This window comes from Humulus lupulus, chromosome X (assembly GCF_963169125.1).
Source record: "Humulus lupulus chromosome X, drHumLupu1.1, whole genome shotgun sequence".
NCBI lineage: Eukaryota > Viridiplantae > Streptophyta > Magnoliopsida > Rosales > Cannabaceae > Humulus > Humulus lupulus.
In genome coordinates, this window is record NC_084802.1 from 232,891,708 (window position 1) to 232,910,428 (window position 18,721).

An 18,721-nucleotide genomic window follows, 5' to 3' on the forward strand; every position below is an offset into this window, starting at 1 on the left:
AGTTAATTACCTAATTATAACTTTATCAGCTGGCCATGCAATTATACTACCTATAGCATCTTCTATAGTAGACATAACTGTTGAAGGCCTCCACAGAAATGCATCATTCTTTCTCACAAGATCTATCCCCACTTTCATAGCACTAGGCCCAAGAGGAACATGGTGAACCTCATCCTTTGGGTCACTTGAAATAAAATAACCTTTTGCAACAATTTCTCCAGATCCAATCCAATCTAATATTTTGCATTTGGAGCCATTGATTTTAATGCAGATATTAGTGAAATAACAACTATAATTGATACTACAACTCAAACTAATCCATACTCTAAAGGTGTTTGGCTAGAGTCAAAATGTTTTAATGACAAACGTATGCCCCCAATCCCATCATAATAGAGAGGTACCTGCCAAGAAAGAGATGAGGTTAACCATACAATCTACAACACAAAAATTATTGGTGCTCACAGATTCATAAGTAAATTCACGACATAAAAAAATAAGCCTATAAACAGAACCAATACAGGGGAATATTTATCCCCAAGAGATTAAAATGGCCATGGCACTCACATGGCTTCAACAATAGTTGGGTATTTTTAGTTAATAAAATATAAAATATTAAATAGATCTTAATAAATACCTAAACTATAGCCACTATAAAGAAAAAATAAACTTCATTCACACAAACCAAAAGAAACACAACTAATTGGGCTTCACTCAAAGACACATAGATATTGAATAAAACATTTCACAAATCCAAATTTTTAGACAATCAACCCGAGCTCTGATTTAATTTTTTTAATAATTGTCTACTCAAACTACTATTCACTAATCTCATAAAACTGTATTGCATTATTATTATTATTTGAAAAACAGAGAAGAAGAGAAGACAATGCTAGCAGCATATACATATGTATGTATACGTTTTAGTATTGTTATTATTATTTGAAACTCTTGTTTTAGTATGTACAAAATATATTTAAAAAGAAAGTCACCGCCCCTATAAATGTGCACAGCAAGCAGGAAAATCAGAAAATAAAAAAAACATAAATATATATATTATTACATATATGGTGTATTCATATATCCACTTGATATCTTTTTGATAATTTTGTGTAGTGATGAATGTTGATAATGCTATAGTTTGTGCTAATATAACTAGTTTTACTCAGGGTTGTACTGCAACAGTGCTTCTGGTATGGACTGATGGTGCTGAAAATTTCTTTGCACAATGTGCAAATGTGGGGGACTCAGCATGTGTTATGAAGTACGTATCATGTTATTTTTGTCTTCCTTAAATATATCTCTATAAAATTAAAATATCATGAACCAACCCAACCAGCAATGAAATTCAAATAAATCACAAACTCATAATAAACTTAAGCAATTGATGAAACACATTAACGCACACACGATCATGACAATGAACTTATGATGTTTTAATACAGTTTAGTAACTACTTTCACGTATCATGTTATTTTTGTCTTTCTTAAATATATCTCTGTAAAATTATTATTGTTTAATACTTATTAGATGTGGTCCAAATATAATTATAGAAGTACCTGCATTGTAATTTATACTAGCAGCATGATAATTTATACTGAATATGTTTAATTGTAGCAGTGCCAATGGGAAACCGATTAAGATGACGGAGGACCATAGAGTAGTTAGTCATACTGAAAGACTGAGAATGGAAGAAAGAGGAGAGCCACTGAGAGATGGGGAAACACGATTATGCGGTACTTAAACTTCATTTTTTTGTTTTTGGACTACCATAATCTTAAATAAAGAAGTAGTCACTTTTTGCCTCTTCTTCAGCCTTGAATCTTGCTCGGATGCTTGGAGACAAGTTTCTTAAAGAGCAAGATGCTCGGTTCAGTTCAGAACCATTTTATATATTGCTTCTAGTCTTTGTACTATTAGAAGGGATAATGGTTTTTGTACACAGTTATAGACAGACAGTTTCCTTCATGTTTATGTTTCTGGATCATAATTTTGATTCTATTTTCTAATATAAATTTCTAATTCTATTGTGACTATCAGTTTTTCTCTTTCTTTCCTTTGTGCCTAAATATAGTGAGGCTTGGACTCTACTTTGACTCTCAGATGATTCTCTTCTATGGATGAATATTCTGCTGAACTATAAAGGTGTGATTTAGTTTGGTTTTAGTATTTTAGCAGCTGACTATATAAGGTGTGATGCAACTGTAGTGGTCAAGATGTATATGAATTATAATGGGTTTCTTTTTATTAAATCCATAATAGTCTACTTATATGCACTACAAATAACATATGCCCATGCATCAGAGCAATTACACTTGATAATTGAAATGATCTATTGCAACATCTAGGAACTACTATATAGGAAAAGTTTAAGCTGCTACATGTTGCAGTATCTGGTTATTCTAAAAATTACTAATACTATCTGTAGGAATTGGTTCGGTCAGCTATGCTGACCTGTTCATTTCAGTCACTAACAACTTAACTGTTTTACTCTTCTTAGTAATGTTAGTTAAGTATAATTGTCTATAAATAGACATTACATTGTACAGGTTATTTTTAATGACAATTTACATTGTATTAGCTCTGTAATCTTGTAAACAAACTGATATAGAAGGCTTTCAAGATTGTAATGTGGATTGATATTCAGCAATAAAGAAAGTGGCTATTTCATTCAAATTCTCTTCTTCTTCTCACCTCTGTTTTTTAATTTTCTCTGTCTAAAGTTCTATAAGATTATTCTTAAGCTATTTGATCAATTGTATTTGATTAAGGATTCACAACACTATCAGCAGAGATGATTATAGTCATAATCATTTTGATCCATTTGCACTCAATACTTGTTATGCACATGTATTGAAGATCAAGTTAAAGTTTGAGCTAATGGGCCACACCGTTAATTGTTTTACGATGAGTAGTAGTTTGAGGAGTAAGAACCCATTGATGAGTATATAGAGAGAGAGATAAGACAGAAATATAATATTACTGAGAAAAGCTCCTATATGTCCATACGAAATGGGGCTGAAAATGCAACTTATTCATTATCTTACTCCAAAGGTAACAATCTCAAAACCAAATTCCATGATACCAGTTCACTAACATTTATTCTCTTCTCTTCATAGATTTTATTGGAAAAACAAACTGGAATACCATAAAAAGTTTAGTTTCCTGGGATACAAACAGAACATTAAACTACCATGTGAAAATGACTTGTCTTGACCAGGGGAAAACTACGATAAAAAACTTTAGTTATTTGTATACTTTTTATATAGAAGAAATATATTTATTATGAGAATCTCTCTAATCTTTCTATTTAGTTATATAAATATTATATTCTTAATAAATTTTTTTTGATATAGTATTAATGTTTGTTTGTTTTGCATAATTTAATTGGGAATCGTATGAGTTATGATGATTTTTGTATATAAAGCTCGATCTTGACTCTGTTTTTGTTTTTGTTTTGTGGTGTCAGATATCTATCTGAGCTGCTTTCGGAGCGTCTCAAGCTTGGTCCATTTGTGGATGTGCTTCCATATTGCTACAGGTTATTAAACCAGGGTGAGTTTAGGTTCTACAACAACATAGTTTTTAAGTTTTCCATTGTTACCCCACTTTTCCCATAAAGTTAAGGGAAATTCTGATTTTTGGGATACTTTTTAATCTTCTGTGCTCATGGGGTTTCGATAAGAGTTAATAACATGTAAATATTGGAGCCATTGTGTCTTAATGGTGTGTAAAAATAAGTTAGTGTTAAAATCATTACTGAGTGACTTTTCTCTTGGACATGAATGCACAGGTTCTTGTAAACTCAATTTTGTATTCTATTCTTTCTTTTCTTTAGGAATATTCTGCTGTATTTCTGTTGGCCAGAAATGATCAAATTAGTAACTACTAAGTTAGCTAATTGGTGTCAGCACAGCAAAGTCAAGACACACTTTGCTGCTGCATTTTTCATGTTTAAAAGTTTGAAATTATTGTTTTTTCCATTGGAAGTTCAATGAAGTGGCAAAGCAACTGTTTCTTTCTTTTCACTGAAAACAACAGCGTCAGATGTTTTCTCCCCATAATGGCTAGCATTCTTGTAGAGTAAAGAGGAGAAATCTATCTAATGTTGAAAGGGGAAGTTTGCCTAAAAAATATGCATATTAAAGGTGTTATTATGTTTTTCATTGAGGTTTCAGAATTTTGTTGTCTATATCATGTGAGTTACAATACATCTTGAGAGGAGTATTATAATTTTTTTGGGGATTTTACTAATTACATGTTGCCTAGAACCTGTATCATATTCCAATTGAGTTTTTTTTTTTTTCCTTTTCTCATAAATAGTTCTTTTGTTAATGGGATGTTACTCTTTCTTTTGTATTTGGTTTTTTATGTATATATTCAAACTAAAAAAATTTATGTACTGGCCTTGCACTAAAATTTTTTTTACACTTTATTACCCAAGTTTTTGAATTGCAAGAAGCTATTTTTATAATTATTCTAATACATTTCCCCACATGGGTTTGGATTCTACTTTCAAATTTCTGTGAGTTTTTGAAGTTTATTAGATATACATCAAATAACTAACAGAAAATCAGAAAACATTTCAGCCATATTTATTAACCAACCATCAATCATTATCAATTCAAAATATTCAAACAACACACAAGTTTTCTTCCTTATCTCGCCGCAGCACACAAATTTCTCAGAACCTACTTCACTAAGACACACAAATTCTCAACCTTCCGTTATCACCGCAGCACACAATAATAATAATCTCAGGACCTACTTCACTATGGATGAATATCTAAGATATTCAAACTCCTCTAACATTTGCAAAATATTTTAACAAAAATAAAAGAGAACATACCTCTTGCAAACTGCTGCAAATAAAGTTCCTTCCAATTTGAAATCCAATGAAGCCACTAAAATGAAAGCAAATTTACATACCAATTAATAAACTATCAACATCATTTGACCTTTAATTAGGAGTCATCATTAAAAAAAATTACAACTCTTACAACCAAGAAACTATCCAAGCCCACTATAGAGTCCTTGGAAACTAGAGCTCACAAAATAAAAAGAACAACAAAACTCTTAAATACAATGACAAGAGGCAGCAAAAGCAGCAGAAAAACTAAATTGAGAAAGAAATAAATAGAAACAGCCATTTACTTCTCACAGGGGAATGAAAAGTTAACTTTTTCTCTTTTGTACAATGCACCCAGACATTTACTTGAGCCGTGAATTATATAAATTTGACCCACAATAAAACTCTCCATTACATAAATTCGTCTAATAGCTAAGCTATGTTCATAAAGAAAATTTAAAAAAAGTGCTACAATATGAATTCTTTGATAATGAATAGGAAGCTAATTGCACGGAACAATTTTGCAGTGATCACAAGATGCATAACCAAGTTTTCAAGTTTACAACTGAGATAAAAAAATCGTCAACTTTTGATGTGGTAGTGATATAATGGTATTTCCTCACCCTTAATTTAAATAACTAAGAAAAAAATATGATAATTTAATGAGGTAACACTTTGGTGGTGATTGTCCTTTAAAGGAGAGATAAGGAACCGAAAAAGAGTCACGACAAACTCTAATCAAATGCTAATACCTAGGTCTGTAAGCAGGGTTGTTAAGTGGTTACCACATTTTTTCCCTTAGAATATTACTTGAACAAGTTCAATGATCGGGTGTTGACTTCAATTTTATTAGTATAATTACATTTACATGAGTCAGACCGTTGTAAATCTAAAGTACAATTACGCATCAAAGGATGTATCTCCCACATAAAAATTCAATTATATTGAACATGTCCAGGAAAACATGGGTGGAAGGAGAATCATATCCCAATTTATTAATAAGAAAAAAACCAGTCTTTGCTAGAAATTTATTTTGCATCTATCTTATGTTTAATATAAGAAAATAAAACCTAATAAGTACCAAGAATTTGAATAAATGTTTATGACAAACAAAAGTTAGTTGTCATCGAGACAGTACCTGAGGCCTGAAGCATCAAACTATAAAGAGGCCTCAATAGCAGCATCATTGTATTCAGTAACAGGAGAAATTATTGGCTGGGTCTGGGGTGGAGTAAAGAATGGTACACTGCTCTCTTCTCGAGGTGGGAATTCAACTCTAGCAGCCTGTGATATATATTTATACATAGATTACTTAGAATACTTTATTATAAAAGTGAGTTAAGAAATCAAAATAGGTTCCTTTCCAAATACTGTAGTAGCACATTAGCTATAAAAACTCTAAACAGAAAAAGGAACACATAGAATTAATACAACCCATCCAAACACAGACGCAAAACATTCATCATAACTTAAGCATCAAGGACAACACTAAGGGATTCAACTTCAGCATATATATACCTTGTAGGCTAGTATAACCATGTATAACTAACATTCACATTCATCTGCAACCCATGCTATTGCATATCTCACATAAAGCAGAAAGCAAAAAAAAAGGTTGATCATATGATATTTACACTTTAATCAACTTAAATAAGCTTTTGCCCAAATGCCTTGGCTGACGAAGTAATTAACAAGAGAAAATTGTGTATCAAGCTTAACATGCTAAAATAACATTTAATAAACTAACAACCTTCAGTTCATTATATGATGCATAGTATTGAGGATATCTCCCCTGAGGTCCCTCGAAGGCTTCTTGCCATGTGTCAATTAGGATTAGTATATTTTCCCTCACATTCAAGTCTGGCTGCAGGAATGCATAGGAGAGATTCACAGTGAAAGGACAAGAAAAACAGATAGGATCAGAAGAAAATTATGGTACCTTCTTCTTTACTATTTTAACCATTTCATGTAAGATATCACGCTCAACTATCTGCTGGAAAACACTCTCACCACAATTTTTGTTGAGAGTTTCTAAAGCCTAGATCAAAACATTCAATGAAAATTGTATCACAATTGAGCAATGGTTGCTTGATTGAAAGTAAAACATAGCAGCAACAACTGCTTCATATAATAAAAAATTTAAGTTATATTTTGAATAAGAGAAACTTACAATGACTTAAAATGACATCATAATGAATATGACGAAAAACCCACATGTCAAACAAGTACAAAAAACAAATAAATATATTCTTATATGTATAAAGAAATACTAACAAAAAGAGCCAGAAGTTGTATTTTCGGATTTTTACTGCCAAGATGCTTCTTGAGTGTCTTCAAGGCATCTTTTGCTTGCCTGCAAATCAATACAAGTATAATTTGGCTATAAAATTGGAAAGTAAATTTAGGATCAACAAATGTACAAAAAACAACAAAAGACATACACAAGCGTTCCACCAAAAAGATAAATAGAAAATACCCAGGGTCCATGTTAATAATATCACATAATTCAATGTTTATTGCCCAGTCTGGACCAATCAGCATATCACTAGTTGCCCTCTCGGCGCAGGCTGCAGCATTACCAGCCATGTCTCTTCCCGTCAGTTAAGTCTCCTGTCCTCAAATTTTCCGTAAAACAAAAAAGACCCACAAATTCAATCATCAAATTTAGTTCAAAACAGAAGACGCAAACATATACCTATGAATGATCATCACTGCTATTTTTGTCTAACCATTCTCAAATTCTATATACTAAATCCACCATTAAGACAAAATAATCCAAATTTGGGGATACAAATCAAGCGTTTGCAATTTCTGATAGAAATCAATTAAATTAAATATCCCACTCGCCAAACAAGTGTCTAAATTATATCAAAATCACGAAAAGAAAACAAAAACTAGATAATGCCCAGCAACAACAGAAAGATGGTTAAACTTAAATACAACCACCTATGCATGAGGCAGAGATAGAACTCTGGAAGCTACAATCGGCGTGACTTCGTGAGGCAGAGAGAGATGAGTTGAGACGAGAGTGAGAGATGGAGGCTGAGAGAAATAGAACTCCAAAAGCTTGTGATAGTCGGCGTGAAGTCGTGAGGCAGAGATAGAACTATGGAAGCTATAATCGGCGTGACTTCGTGAGGCAGAGAGAGATGAGTTGAGACGAGAGTGAGAGTGAGAGATGGAGGCTGAGAGAAATTGTTTGGGTAACTTAGATTTAGGGATTAAAATTTGGCTGATAGAGATTAGACCCAAAAAAATTCCTTTGCCGCCTATATCTTGTATTTCATATGGCGCCAATAGTTCCGTGTTTTTTTTTTTAATAACCCATTAATAACGCTTCTAAATAGGTGTTATTTTTTAATGTAATATATACTAAAAATTGTTGTAGTGATCGTTTGATTAAGTTGATTTAATGGCTGAAATTATATTGTAATTTCAGTGATTAACTTAATTTATATTCATTTCAGTCATCAATTCAATTTAATGATTTACACAATATATAAATATGAGTACTTAATTTAATAATTATAATCATGATATGAAAATATATACATTTAAATGACATATGCTATGTTATACAGTCTGTAAGTGAAAACAATATTTCATATGAACTCTTTCTTGATCTTACATCCTTTAGGTGAGAGATGAGTTTTTTTGCCTTGGTCTTATTGTTTATTCATTCTTCTTCACTTCACTGAGGTGGAAGTGAACTAATACCATAATTATCCTCCTCTAAATAAAGAAAAAACATCATTTAATACTATTTAAATAATAATAATAATAATAATAATAATAAGGTAATAATTAATATCTGACTACCGAAAGGTTAAACATATTATAAGTAAAATAAAAGAGCCAGCAGGAAAGGAAAGGAAAGGAAGCATTGTTTTAAAATGTCAAGAAAATAATGCGATAGTCATAATCAAGTTAGAAAACGTAAGCAGGAGACTTTCCATTAAATTTATGTATTTATAAGCCTTATTTCAAAGGATTGTGAATAGTCGATATGTCCGAGTGGTTGAGGAGACTGGCTCGAATCCTGCTGTCGACGTTTGTTGACTGCAGCATATGTTGTTTTTTTTCCCTAAAACTAATACACTAAATAATCAACTTTTGATTCTTCAACTCCAAGTCATTCCAATTTCAGTTTCTTCCGAATACAGGTACGGAATCCTTCCTTTGCTACCTTACTTTCCTCTCTCCAAGTTTCCTTCTCAAGACACAAAGTTGCCCATTTCTTCTACCTTATTATAAGTTACAACTATTCTCCAAACTCATAAAACTTTCTTTCTTTGTTTCAACAACTACAGCCAAAAGCAACAAATATGATACCAAACTTAGATCTCTTCCTTCTTGCATTCGTTCATGGCTCCTTCATCGTGGCCATCCTTCTTCTTGCTGTATCACTTGTTTTCATCATTTTCTTTTCCACTTTTATTTTTGGGCTCTTCTCTATCATTGTCGTGGATTTGCTTGATTTATCACCAAATATTTCTTCGCGCTTACAATCGGCCAAGGCAGATGTTCATTTAGGTTCGGTTGTGGTTCTTTGTGCATTTTTGAATCGTCTTGTTTCTATTATCCTATCGCTAAAACCTTCTTTTGATCGTTTTGTTTCAAATTTTAAATCAAATGCACATCGTTTAATTATGGAATATGTCGATGCATTTAAACATACTTAAAGATTCAATTTTAGTTAATTTCTTGTAATTTGTTGTTGCTCATGCTGTAATTCAGCTATTCATCTTATTAATAATAAATCTATACTGTGTATGTACTATCCTTATGTACATTTGTGCAGATTAATTATCAGAAATCATAAATAATTTAATTACTTTAGTGCTCCTAATTGTCTCGTGCTTGTTTAAAACTATCTAATTGTCTCATGCTTGTTTAAAACTAATAATTAAATTCTTATTGCCAACTTTTTAACAAAATTAAAAGTTTCTTAAAGACAAAATCAGCATTTCCATTTATATATATAGTAGATATGTCTAAAATTTTCTAAAAGTACACTGTATTTAATTGCTACTATTTTAACACTTAAAAAAAATCCATTCAATATTGATTATTTTGTTAAAAAAAAAGTCAACAATTATTAATATATTGGGGTTAATTGCTACTATTTTAGAACTTAAGAACCTGATTGAGAAAAAAAAATCTCAATCAATAGATTTACAAAACAAAACAAACAAACAAAAAAGAAAGAAAAAAAGACAACGGCGTCCATGCTATATTTTTTATTTTAATATACATCCAATTATTTATGATAAATTCAAGTGTGTATTTTTTTTAGAGAGAAAAATGAGGAGATCATTAAAACGACATAGTGGTATAATATATTTAAGCAATTAAGGCCACCACACGTTTGCTTGGTCCATATTCAAAGCCAATCTAGGTAAAGAATGAGCAATATCATTTGTAGCTATATTACAATGCTTAATAGAGATGACAACATAAGAGCATTGTCAATAGTGTCAAATTGCATTGTTAAAATGTAACTCACTTTAAATAAAAACTTGTTTCAATAGTATGTCAAAAGTTGTGTCAAATTTTGACATATACTAAAAATTTGGTTAAATTTGACACACAATATAACATGATACATATTTTGCATCATCATAAATGCTACATTTTTTTATTTACTTTTATGTTATTTTTATTATTTTAGTATTATTTTTATCTATTTGCATTAAATATTATATTTTTTACCTTATTATTTTATTATTATCTTATACTATCAATAATAAAATATAAAAAAAATAAAAAATTATATTTTCAATAAATATCATATTAGTATTAATGGATTTTGGTTCGAATCATTAGCGGAAATAATCAAATGATTCTGTTGATACATTCGAGAAATTAAACGTTTTACAATAAACTAGATTTATTGTCATCACCTACATTTTCCAACAAATTTGATCTATTTCTATTTAAACTATGATCATGAACAAATGTATAAATATACTCCCGAAAGATAAGTGGGTATATGAGGTCATGTTGCCAAGATCTATCTAGTTCTAAATATCCTTGAAATTTTGCTATTTTAAATTCGATTTGAACTGAAAATAAGATAAGGGATTTATTGGATTATCAAATGATACATAGTGCATTATAGTATAATACTAAAAATTATACTAAATATATGATATATTTAATTTTTAGGACAAATATAACATATTATTTAGATCTCCCGTCTAATTGTAACATAAATTATGAATGTCACGTAACACCATTCCATTTTCAGAGAAGTTAGGAGTCTTGGCATTCAAATCCTGGCACACTCAGAGGCAGTCTGACTCCACACTAATACTAGTTGGTCCTCTCAACTTTAGCTAAAAACCAAATTTAACTATATATTTTTGGTTTTAAAAAAATCAATAATAACAATTTAACTTACAAAATTCATTTTAAACATAAAAAATGATTTCAAGTTAATTTAAAATTATTACAATATAAAAAAAATTACTTAAATTAAATTCAAATAGAATCTAAATGGAAATTTGAGTTTTTATGCTGTCAAAAAAATATTAGACACTTAAATCATTTTAAAAAAATATCAGTTCTTTTGACAATACCCAAAATACGTCTCTCATAATTTTTCTTATCCACTTTCTCTTCTCTCTCCCTCAACTCTCTATCTAGAAAAAAAATTCATGGGTAACGTAAAATATAAGAGAACTCAATGTAACGGCAAATATTCATCACTTAGGACACTAAAATACTACATTTCGAACAGATCTGAGCATGATTTTTGGGATTTTTTTGCAATTTTTTTAAGATTTGAAATTTTGAAATTTGTAGAAAATCGACGTGGTTCGATGGTGCTCGATGCCAGCTCGATGGGGTCTTCAAAATAAAGATTTTCGTGAAAAAATCAATGTGGTTCGATGGTGTTCGATGTGATTCTTACAAAATACGTAATTTTTCACTCAGATGTCCGTTTAGGGGGATTTTTTTTTTATTTTGGGTATTTTTTCAAGATCTACACGTTTGAAATGTGTATATACACATGTGGGAAATATAAATCTTGAAAAAATATACAAAATGCAAAACATACCTCATGTTCAAGATATGTTTTAGTATGTTTTCAAGTTCTAAACTTTGAAAATGTGTATGTGAACATCTAAAATGTGTAGATCTCAAAAAAATATCCAAAAAAAAAAAAAAAAATCACCCCAAACGGACACTCGAGTGCAAAATTATGTCTCTTACAAGAATTGCATCAAACCACCATCAATCAACCATCGAACCACCATCAAGAAACCATCGAACCACCATCGAGCAACATTGATTTTTTTCATGAAAATCGTGATTTTGAAGGCCCAATCGAGTTGGCATTGAACACCATCGAGTTGGGCATGATTTTTTAGTTATTTTTCAGATCTAAAACTCTTAAATCTGTAGAAAATTGATTTTACTCGATTGCTAGTTGATAGTGCTCGATACCAGCTCGATGGGGCCTTCGAGATCAAGATGTCATGAAAAAATCGACGTTGCTCGATGGTGGTTCGATGGTTGTTCGATAGTAGTTCGATGCAATTCTTGTAAGAGACATAATTTTTCACTCGGGTATCCGTTTGGAGTGATTTTTTTTTTTTTTTGTATTTTTTTTAGATCCACATGTTTTAGATGTTCACATACACATTTTCAAAGTTTAGAACTTGAAAACATACAAAAACATATCTTGAACATGAGGTATGTTTTGCATTTTACTTTTTTTTTTCAATATTTACATTTCCCAAATGTGTATATACACATCTCAAAGGTGTAATTTCTTGAAAAAATACCCAAAATAAAAAAAAAATCACCTCAAACGGACACTCGAGTAAAAAAATTACGTATCTTGCAAGAATCGCATCGAACACCATCGATTTTTTCATGAAAATCTTGAATTTGAAGGCCTCATCGAGCTGGCATCGAGCACCATCGAACCACGTTGATTTTTTTTACAGATTTCAAAGTTTAAGATTTGAAAAAAAAAACTCAAAAATCATGCCAAAATCTGTTCGAAATGCGGTATTTTAATATCATAAGTGAGTTATACTTGTTATTACATTGAATTTTTTATATTTTACATTACCTATGAATTTTTTTTCAAGAAAGAAAGTTAAGAAAAATGGGTTGAGGGAAAGAGAGAGAAGAGAAAAGATGAAGCGAATGAGAAAAATTGTAGAAGTGGTATTTTGAGTATTATAAAAAAATTTGACCTTTAAAATGATTAGAACGCTAGCATTATTTTGATTTAGAACACCTCATTACCCTTAAAAACTCAAATTTCCCGGTCTAAATTAAAAACCAATAAATTTATTAATACTCATTTTAATTAAATAAATAACTACAAATGTTCGTTCATGTTTGTTTTAAACAATCAACCCATTTTCATGTTATTAAAAAAATTAGGTTTTCATGTCCTACACAGATTCTATACTATGTTCAAGAATGTTTCCAAAACACAATGAAATGGTTCATCTTCCTTCCAAATTTCTCATCGGATTTTTTTTCTGTCAGAAAAAATCATAACACACTTTCCATTACATCATCACAGGCCTTTATGAAATCTAGAAAACACACACTCCGTTACAAGGTCAATTCTCAAACTTCAGACTAAAAATTGCCTAGCAATAATGCAATATGTATTCGAAGTTCCCCAATTAAAAAGAACACAAGACAACATATTTTTCTTCTAGACAAGCAAACCAGTTGAATCCGGAACCTTTACTTCTACAACTAGTTAAATCCCAGCCAAAATAGATCCAAATCAATAGAAGAAAGCTGTGATTTTTGTTCAAAGAAGTCAAATAGTGAAGAGTTTCATATCTGGGATCTTTTCCCTATCCAACTTGCCCTAGCTACATGATCCATTTTCAAGAAACTGGGTTGAGATTAATTTGTACCAAATGATCAAACACACTTTTAGGGGTCATGGAACCAAGCTTTGAACACGAATCAAACTTTCAACCCAACAAATTTCGAATTTCATTTAATATCAGAAAAAAAAAAAAAACAGAAAGAAGAATCCATTCAACCCCGCGCGGTCAAATCCGTTCAAAGTGTCAGATCTGCTCGACGGAGGACGATTCACTTCAGCCCAGATTGAGGAGCCATTAAAGCCCCAATCGCGAAGCTAGTCGAGACTAAAAGCCCCATTTGCGTTCCAAGACAACAGAAAAAAAAAAAAAAGAAGGTGAAGAAGATCCATTGTTTGAAGCTCCATTGCATCCTCAAGTCTGTTGTCCCAAGCTATGGCGAGGTGCCATTGAAGCCGGCTGGGAATGCTGAAGGAAAAAAAAAAGGAGAAGAAGAGGGTATCGTGGTGGTACGAACGAGAAAGAAGGAAAGATAAAAAAAATATTTATTGTTTTTTAATTTATTTTTATTTTGAATTTAGATTATTTTTTGTTCCTCAATATTTAAATAAATTTTTAATTTAAACAATATAAATTAAATAACATGGACCAACAGTGTACTGCCACAAACGTGCTGACCTAGCACATAACGGTAAGGTAACTCTGGATACTAATAAAGTGTGACGAATTTTTGCTCTAAAAAAACTTGGGTATTAAAGTATAATTTTATGAACCTTAGGTATTTGAAAACTTCATGAAATGACCATATTTTATAGGCTAATACTAACTCTAACTCTATTTTAATGTTTTTAACCTTATTCCCATATGAAAGGATTAACTTACCCTTATTAACATTTGAGCTTCATTTTTTATTTTTTTCCCTTCCCATTTCGTTTTCAGCCACATTCTCTCTCACAAAGAGAACAAACATTCTTCTTTCTCCCTCTATCTTAAATCATCATCAAAGAGAAATCATCACCATTTTTCTTCTCACGAAGCTTTGGAAAGTGATGTAATCTATCACAATTTTTTTTCTTCTCACCCAAGTTGAAGAAGATTGAAGATTAAAAAAAAATCATCTCCCAAACTTGAAGAAGTTTGAACATTTGATTTGATAATGAGTAAGTTTTTATTTATTTATAAGTTATGGGTGTCTTGTGTAATAGTTTAAATAGAATTTTCGAACTACTCTACACTAAAAAATCTGTAAAAAGAAATAATTTTATGTTGAGATGATGAATTTTCGATTGATTTTTGCGATTTAGGTCACTGCGTTTACATATTGATCAAACGAGTTCACACATTATTCACACTTGGTTCACACATGATTCATACTTGGTTCACGTGTACTTCACACATGATTCACACTTGGTTCACACATGATTCACACTTGGTTTACACATTGTTCACATATGGTTCACACACGGTTTACACTTGGTTCACACACAGTTCAATGATTTCCACAATTTAGGTCACTGCGTTCACACATTGTTCAAACGAGTTCACACATTATTCACACTTGGTTCGCACATACTTCACACATGATTCACATATGGTTTACACATTATTCACACATGTATCCTTCACACTTGGTTCACACATAGTTCACACATGGTTCACACACGTTTCACACTTGGTTCACACATGCTTCACACATTTATTTCTTATTTCTTTTGGCTAGTTTTACCTAATAACCTTTGGGTTCTGAACCTTTTGTCATATGTTATACAGGTCAAACACATATAAATATTGTGGTGTTATATAATGGATCGTGGGAACAAGTTTTGAACGAAGGTTGGTCATTTAGTGCGAAACAAAGCAAGGGTATGAAGGTGTCAAAGACTATCACTTACAATAGTCTTGTCGAGCGTCGAACTGTAGCATCAACAGCTACAGGTCCTCTTGCCACAGAAGTGGAAGCTGATTTGCGAAAGTTAACGGACAAGTTCACTGCCTCGTTCCCTTTTCCGTCTAGTCATTATGAAATAACAGTATTGGACGATGATCTTGATGAAGATGTCGATCTGAGGAGGAAAAAATGTAGTTGTAGAAGATTTGATTTGACAAGTCTTCCTTGTGAACACGCTCTAGCTGGTGCTCGAGATTGTGGCATTAGTCCATATACTTTATGCTCCAGATTCTACACAGTTGAAGCGTGGCTGTCATCTTATGGTGGATCTATATGTACGCTGGGTAATGAAGAATCTTGGGTGATACCAAATGACATAGGAAGTATGATGATAGCTCCTCCTTTAGTGAAGCAGAAGGCTGGTCGTCCAAAGAAGAAACGACGTTTATCAAAGGGTGAGAAGAATAGCAAACAACGTAGATGTAGTAGATGTGGTGTCTTGGGCCACAATCGAGTGACGTGCACCAATGTTTGTCCCCCGCCGTCTAGACATGCTTAATTTGTACGTTGATTGTTTTACTTTGTACTCTTCAATTGCAGAATTTGAATTTTTAGATTGGTTTAGTAATACGACTTTTTGTGTTAAAGTTTGTTGTTTCGGACACACCTAATTTATACATGCACGTAAATCACACATAATTCACACATACTTTACACCTGATTGACACATATTTCACACGTGGTTCATACATATTTCACACATAATTGACACCTGGTTCACATTTAATCCAGACCTAATTCACACATAACTTAATAAGATAAAAGTGACAAAGATTTATTCCACTATTAAGATGAAATAAACGAAGTCATTCAACACCATTTAATGAGATGAAGTTGACATAGTTTCTTCATACATTCAAAAATAAGATACATATATTTAAATAAAAGACAACTATGGTTGTAAGTTATGGTAAAACAAATCTAAACAAGTCTTTTTTCTAAAGAAATCCATGTTGTTGTCATTTACTTTGGATAACGGTTTTTTGGCTAACAAGTACTCCAGATGTTTGATGACATATACCCCACAATCGCCACTGCAAAGGAAATAAAGTTTTTTAATTATTGAAAGACCATAGTGATTATTTACAATATAAATATGGTTAACAGAGTTATACCTAGTTTTGGTCTATGTCACTTTTTCTGTGCAAGTCTTGTGAACTCAAAACACACTTTCTCTACTTGTAGTTGGACATTTTTCCTATGGCTTAATAGCCCACTGGATTGAATCAGATATGGTAGCATTTTTCCCCATCTGCTCATTTTATTCTCAAACTCCTTGTTGGAGACCACAGTGATATCAGAGTCACAAGCTTTTATAAGATAGCTTGTCAATGATATCTCTAACAACATCCAATGTGTCCCAAAAAAATTAATCGGGGTAAACACATCGTCAATGTCTTTTCAACTCCTTTTGAAATTGTTATCATCACCTACCAAGTAATCAAGCACTTCTTTTGCCCAAGTAATCAAATCAAATCACCGTCCAATATTGTTATTTCATACTGACTTGACGGAAAAGGGAACGAGGTAGTGGACTTGTCTGCTAACTTTCGCAAATCATCTTCCACTTCTTTGGCAAGAGGACCTGTAGCCGCTAATGCTACAGTTCGACGCTCGACAAGACTATTGTAAGTGATAGTCTTTGGCACCTTCATACCATTGCTTTGTTTTGCACTAAATGACCAACCTTCATTCAAAACTTGTTCCCACAATCCATTAAATAACACCATAATATTTATATGTGTTTTGACCTGTATAACATATGACAAAAGGTTCGGAACCCAAATGTTATTAGGTAAAACTAGCCAAAAGAAATAATAAATAAACGTGTGAAACAACCATGTGTCAAGCATGTGTGAACCAAGTGTGAAACGTGTGTGAATCGTGTGTGAACTGTGTGTGAACTAGGTGTGAAGCATGCATGTGTGAACAATGTGTAAACCATATGTGAATCATGTGTGAACCAAGTGTGAATCATGTGTGAAGTATGTGCGAACCAAGTGTGAATAATGTGTGAACTCATTTGAACATTATGTGAACGCAGTGACCTAACTCGTGGAAATCTTTGAACTGTGTGTGAACCAAGTGTGAATCATGTGTGAACCATATGTGAACAATGTGTAAACCATATGTTAATTATGTGTGAACCAAGTGTGAATAATGTGTCAACCAAGTGTAAATCATGTGTGAAGTGCGCGTGAACCAAGTATGAATCATGTGTGAACCAAGTGTGAATAATGTGTGAACTCGTTTAAACAATGTGTGAACGCAGTAACCTAAATCGCGAAAATCAATCGAAAATTTGTCATCTCAACATAAAATTATTTCTTTTCACAGATTTTTTAGTGTAGAGTAGTTCGAAAATTCTATTTAAACTATTACACAAGACACCCATAACCTATAAATAAATAAAAAACTTACTCATTATCAAATCAAATGTTCAAACTTCTTTAAGTTTGGGAGATGGTTTTTCTTTAATCTTCAATCTTCTTCAACTTGGGTGAGAAGAAAAAAAATTTGTGATAGATTACATTACTTTCCAAAGCTTCATGAGAAGAAAAATGGTGATAATCTCTCGTTGATGATGATTTGAGAGAGAGGGTGAAGGAAGAGTGTTTGTTCTCTTTGTGAGAGAGAAGGTGGCTGAAAACGAAATGGGAAGGGAAAAAAAGAAAGGAAGAAGCCCTAATGTTATGAAGGGTAAGTTAGTCCTTTCACATGGGTATAAGGTTAAAAATATGAGAAACATTAAAGTGGGGTTAGAGTTAGTATTAGCGTGTAAAATAGGGTCAATTCATGGAGTTTCCCTAGGTATTTTTGTGGCAAATTACTCTATATTTTAATGGGAGTTTTACAATTATATACCTAAAATATGAAGTATTTACAAAAGGAAATTTGAGTTTCTATGCATGATAGAGGGTGCTAATTAAAAAAAAATGATAGACATATTAAATATTTCAAATTAATGTCACTTTTTGGCACTCTACCAAAAATACTTTTGTCTTTGCTTCCCCTCGCTTCTCACTTCTATCTTCTCTCTTCTCTCTTCCCTCTCTCCCTCTCAGTTCATTCTCTCTCACCTCATGACACCACCAACACCACCACCACCCATGA

General features: G+C 31.9%; 2 protein-coding genes and 1 long non-coding RNA gene across 4 annotated transcripts; 2 read left to right on the plus strand and 1 right to left on the minus strand.

Annotated features, from left to right (window-relative positions):
- Positions 1-1,079: 1,079 nt before the first annotated feature.
- LOC133804758 (protein phosphatase 2C 70-like) lies at positions 1,080-1,766 on the plus strand. Of its 2 annotated transcripts, none has more exons than XM_062242905.1 (2): positions 1,080-1,261; positions 1,615-1,766. In XM_062242905.1, exons 1-2 carry the CDS (start codon positions 1,116-1,118, stop codon positions 1,739-1,741), a joined length of 273 nt encoding a protein of 90 aa, XP_062098889.1. In that variant the 5' UTR covers positions 1,080-1,115; the 3' UTR covers positions 1,742-1,766. The 2 variants fall into 2 exon arrangements, with proteins under 2 accessions (XP_062098889.1, XP_062098890.1); XM_062242906.1 differs by having other exon boundaries at positions 1,618-1,766.
- A 3,997-nt stretch (positions 1,767-5,763) lies between these two features.
- LOC133803709 (TOM1-like protein 3) lies at positions 5,764-7,755 on the minus strand. Its single transcript, XM_062241819.1, has 4 exons — positions 7,323-7,755; positions 7,121-7,199; positions 6,786-6,884; positions 5,764-6,130 (listed from the first exon to the last, which is right to left on the minus strand). The coding sequence occupies exons 1-4, from the start codon at positions 7,430-7,432 to the stop codon at positions 6,005-6,007; spliced, it is 414 nt and encodes a 137-aa protein (XP_062097803.1). The 5' UTR covers positions 7,433-7,755; the 3' UTR covers positions 5,764-6,004.
- Positions 7,756-8,794: 1,039 nt separating this feature from the next.
- Positions 8,795-9,632, plus strand: LOC133804526 (uncharacterized). Its single transcript, XR_009878518.1, has 2 exons — positions 8,795-9,009; positions 9,157-9,632. It is a non-coding gene; the product is annotated as an uncharacterized LOC133804526 (long non-coding RNA).
- Positions 9,633-18,721: the final 9,089 nt, after the last annotated feature.

Excerpts from the sequence above, each read along its gene's own strand:
- LOC133804758 (XM_062242905.1), top strand. The coding sequence starts at position 1,116 with ATGAATGTTGATAATGCTATAGTTTGTGCTAATATAACTAGTTTTACT. Across the intron at positions 1,262-1,614 it reads GACTCAGCATGTGTTATGAA|CAGTGCCAATGGGAAACCGA; the intron begins GTACGTATCATG and ends GTTTAATTGTAG.
- LOC133803709 (XM_062241819.1), bottom strand. The coding sequence starts at position 7,432 with ATGGCTGGTAATGCTGCAGCCTGCGCCGAGAGGGCAACTAGTGATATG. Across the intron at positions 7,200-7,322 it reads ATTATTAACATGGACCCTGG|GCAAGCAAAAGATGCCTTGA; the intron begins GTATTTTCTATT and ends ATTGATTTGCAG. Across the intron at positions 6,131-6,785 it reads TTAAAATAGTAAAGAAGAAG|GCTGCTAGAGTTGAATTCCC; the intron begins GTACCATAATTT and ends TATATATCACAG.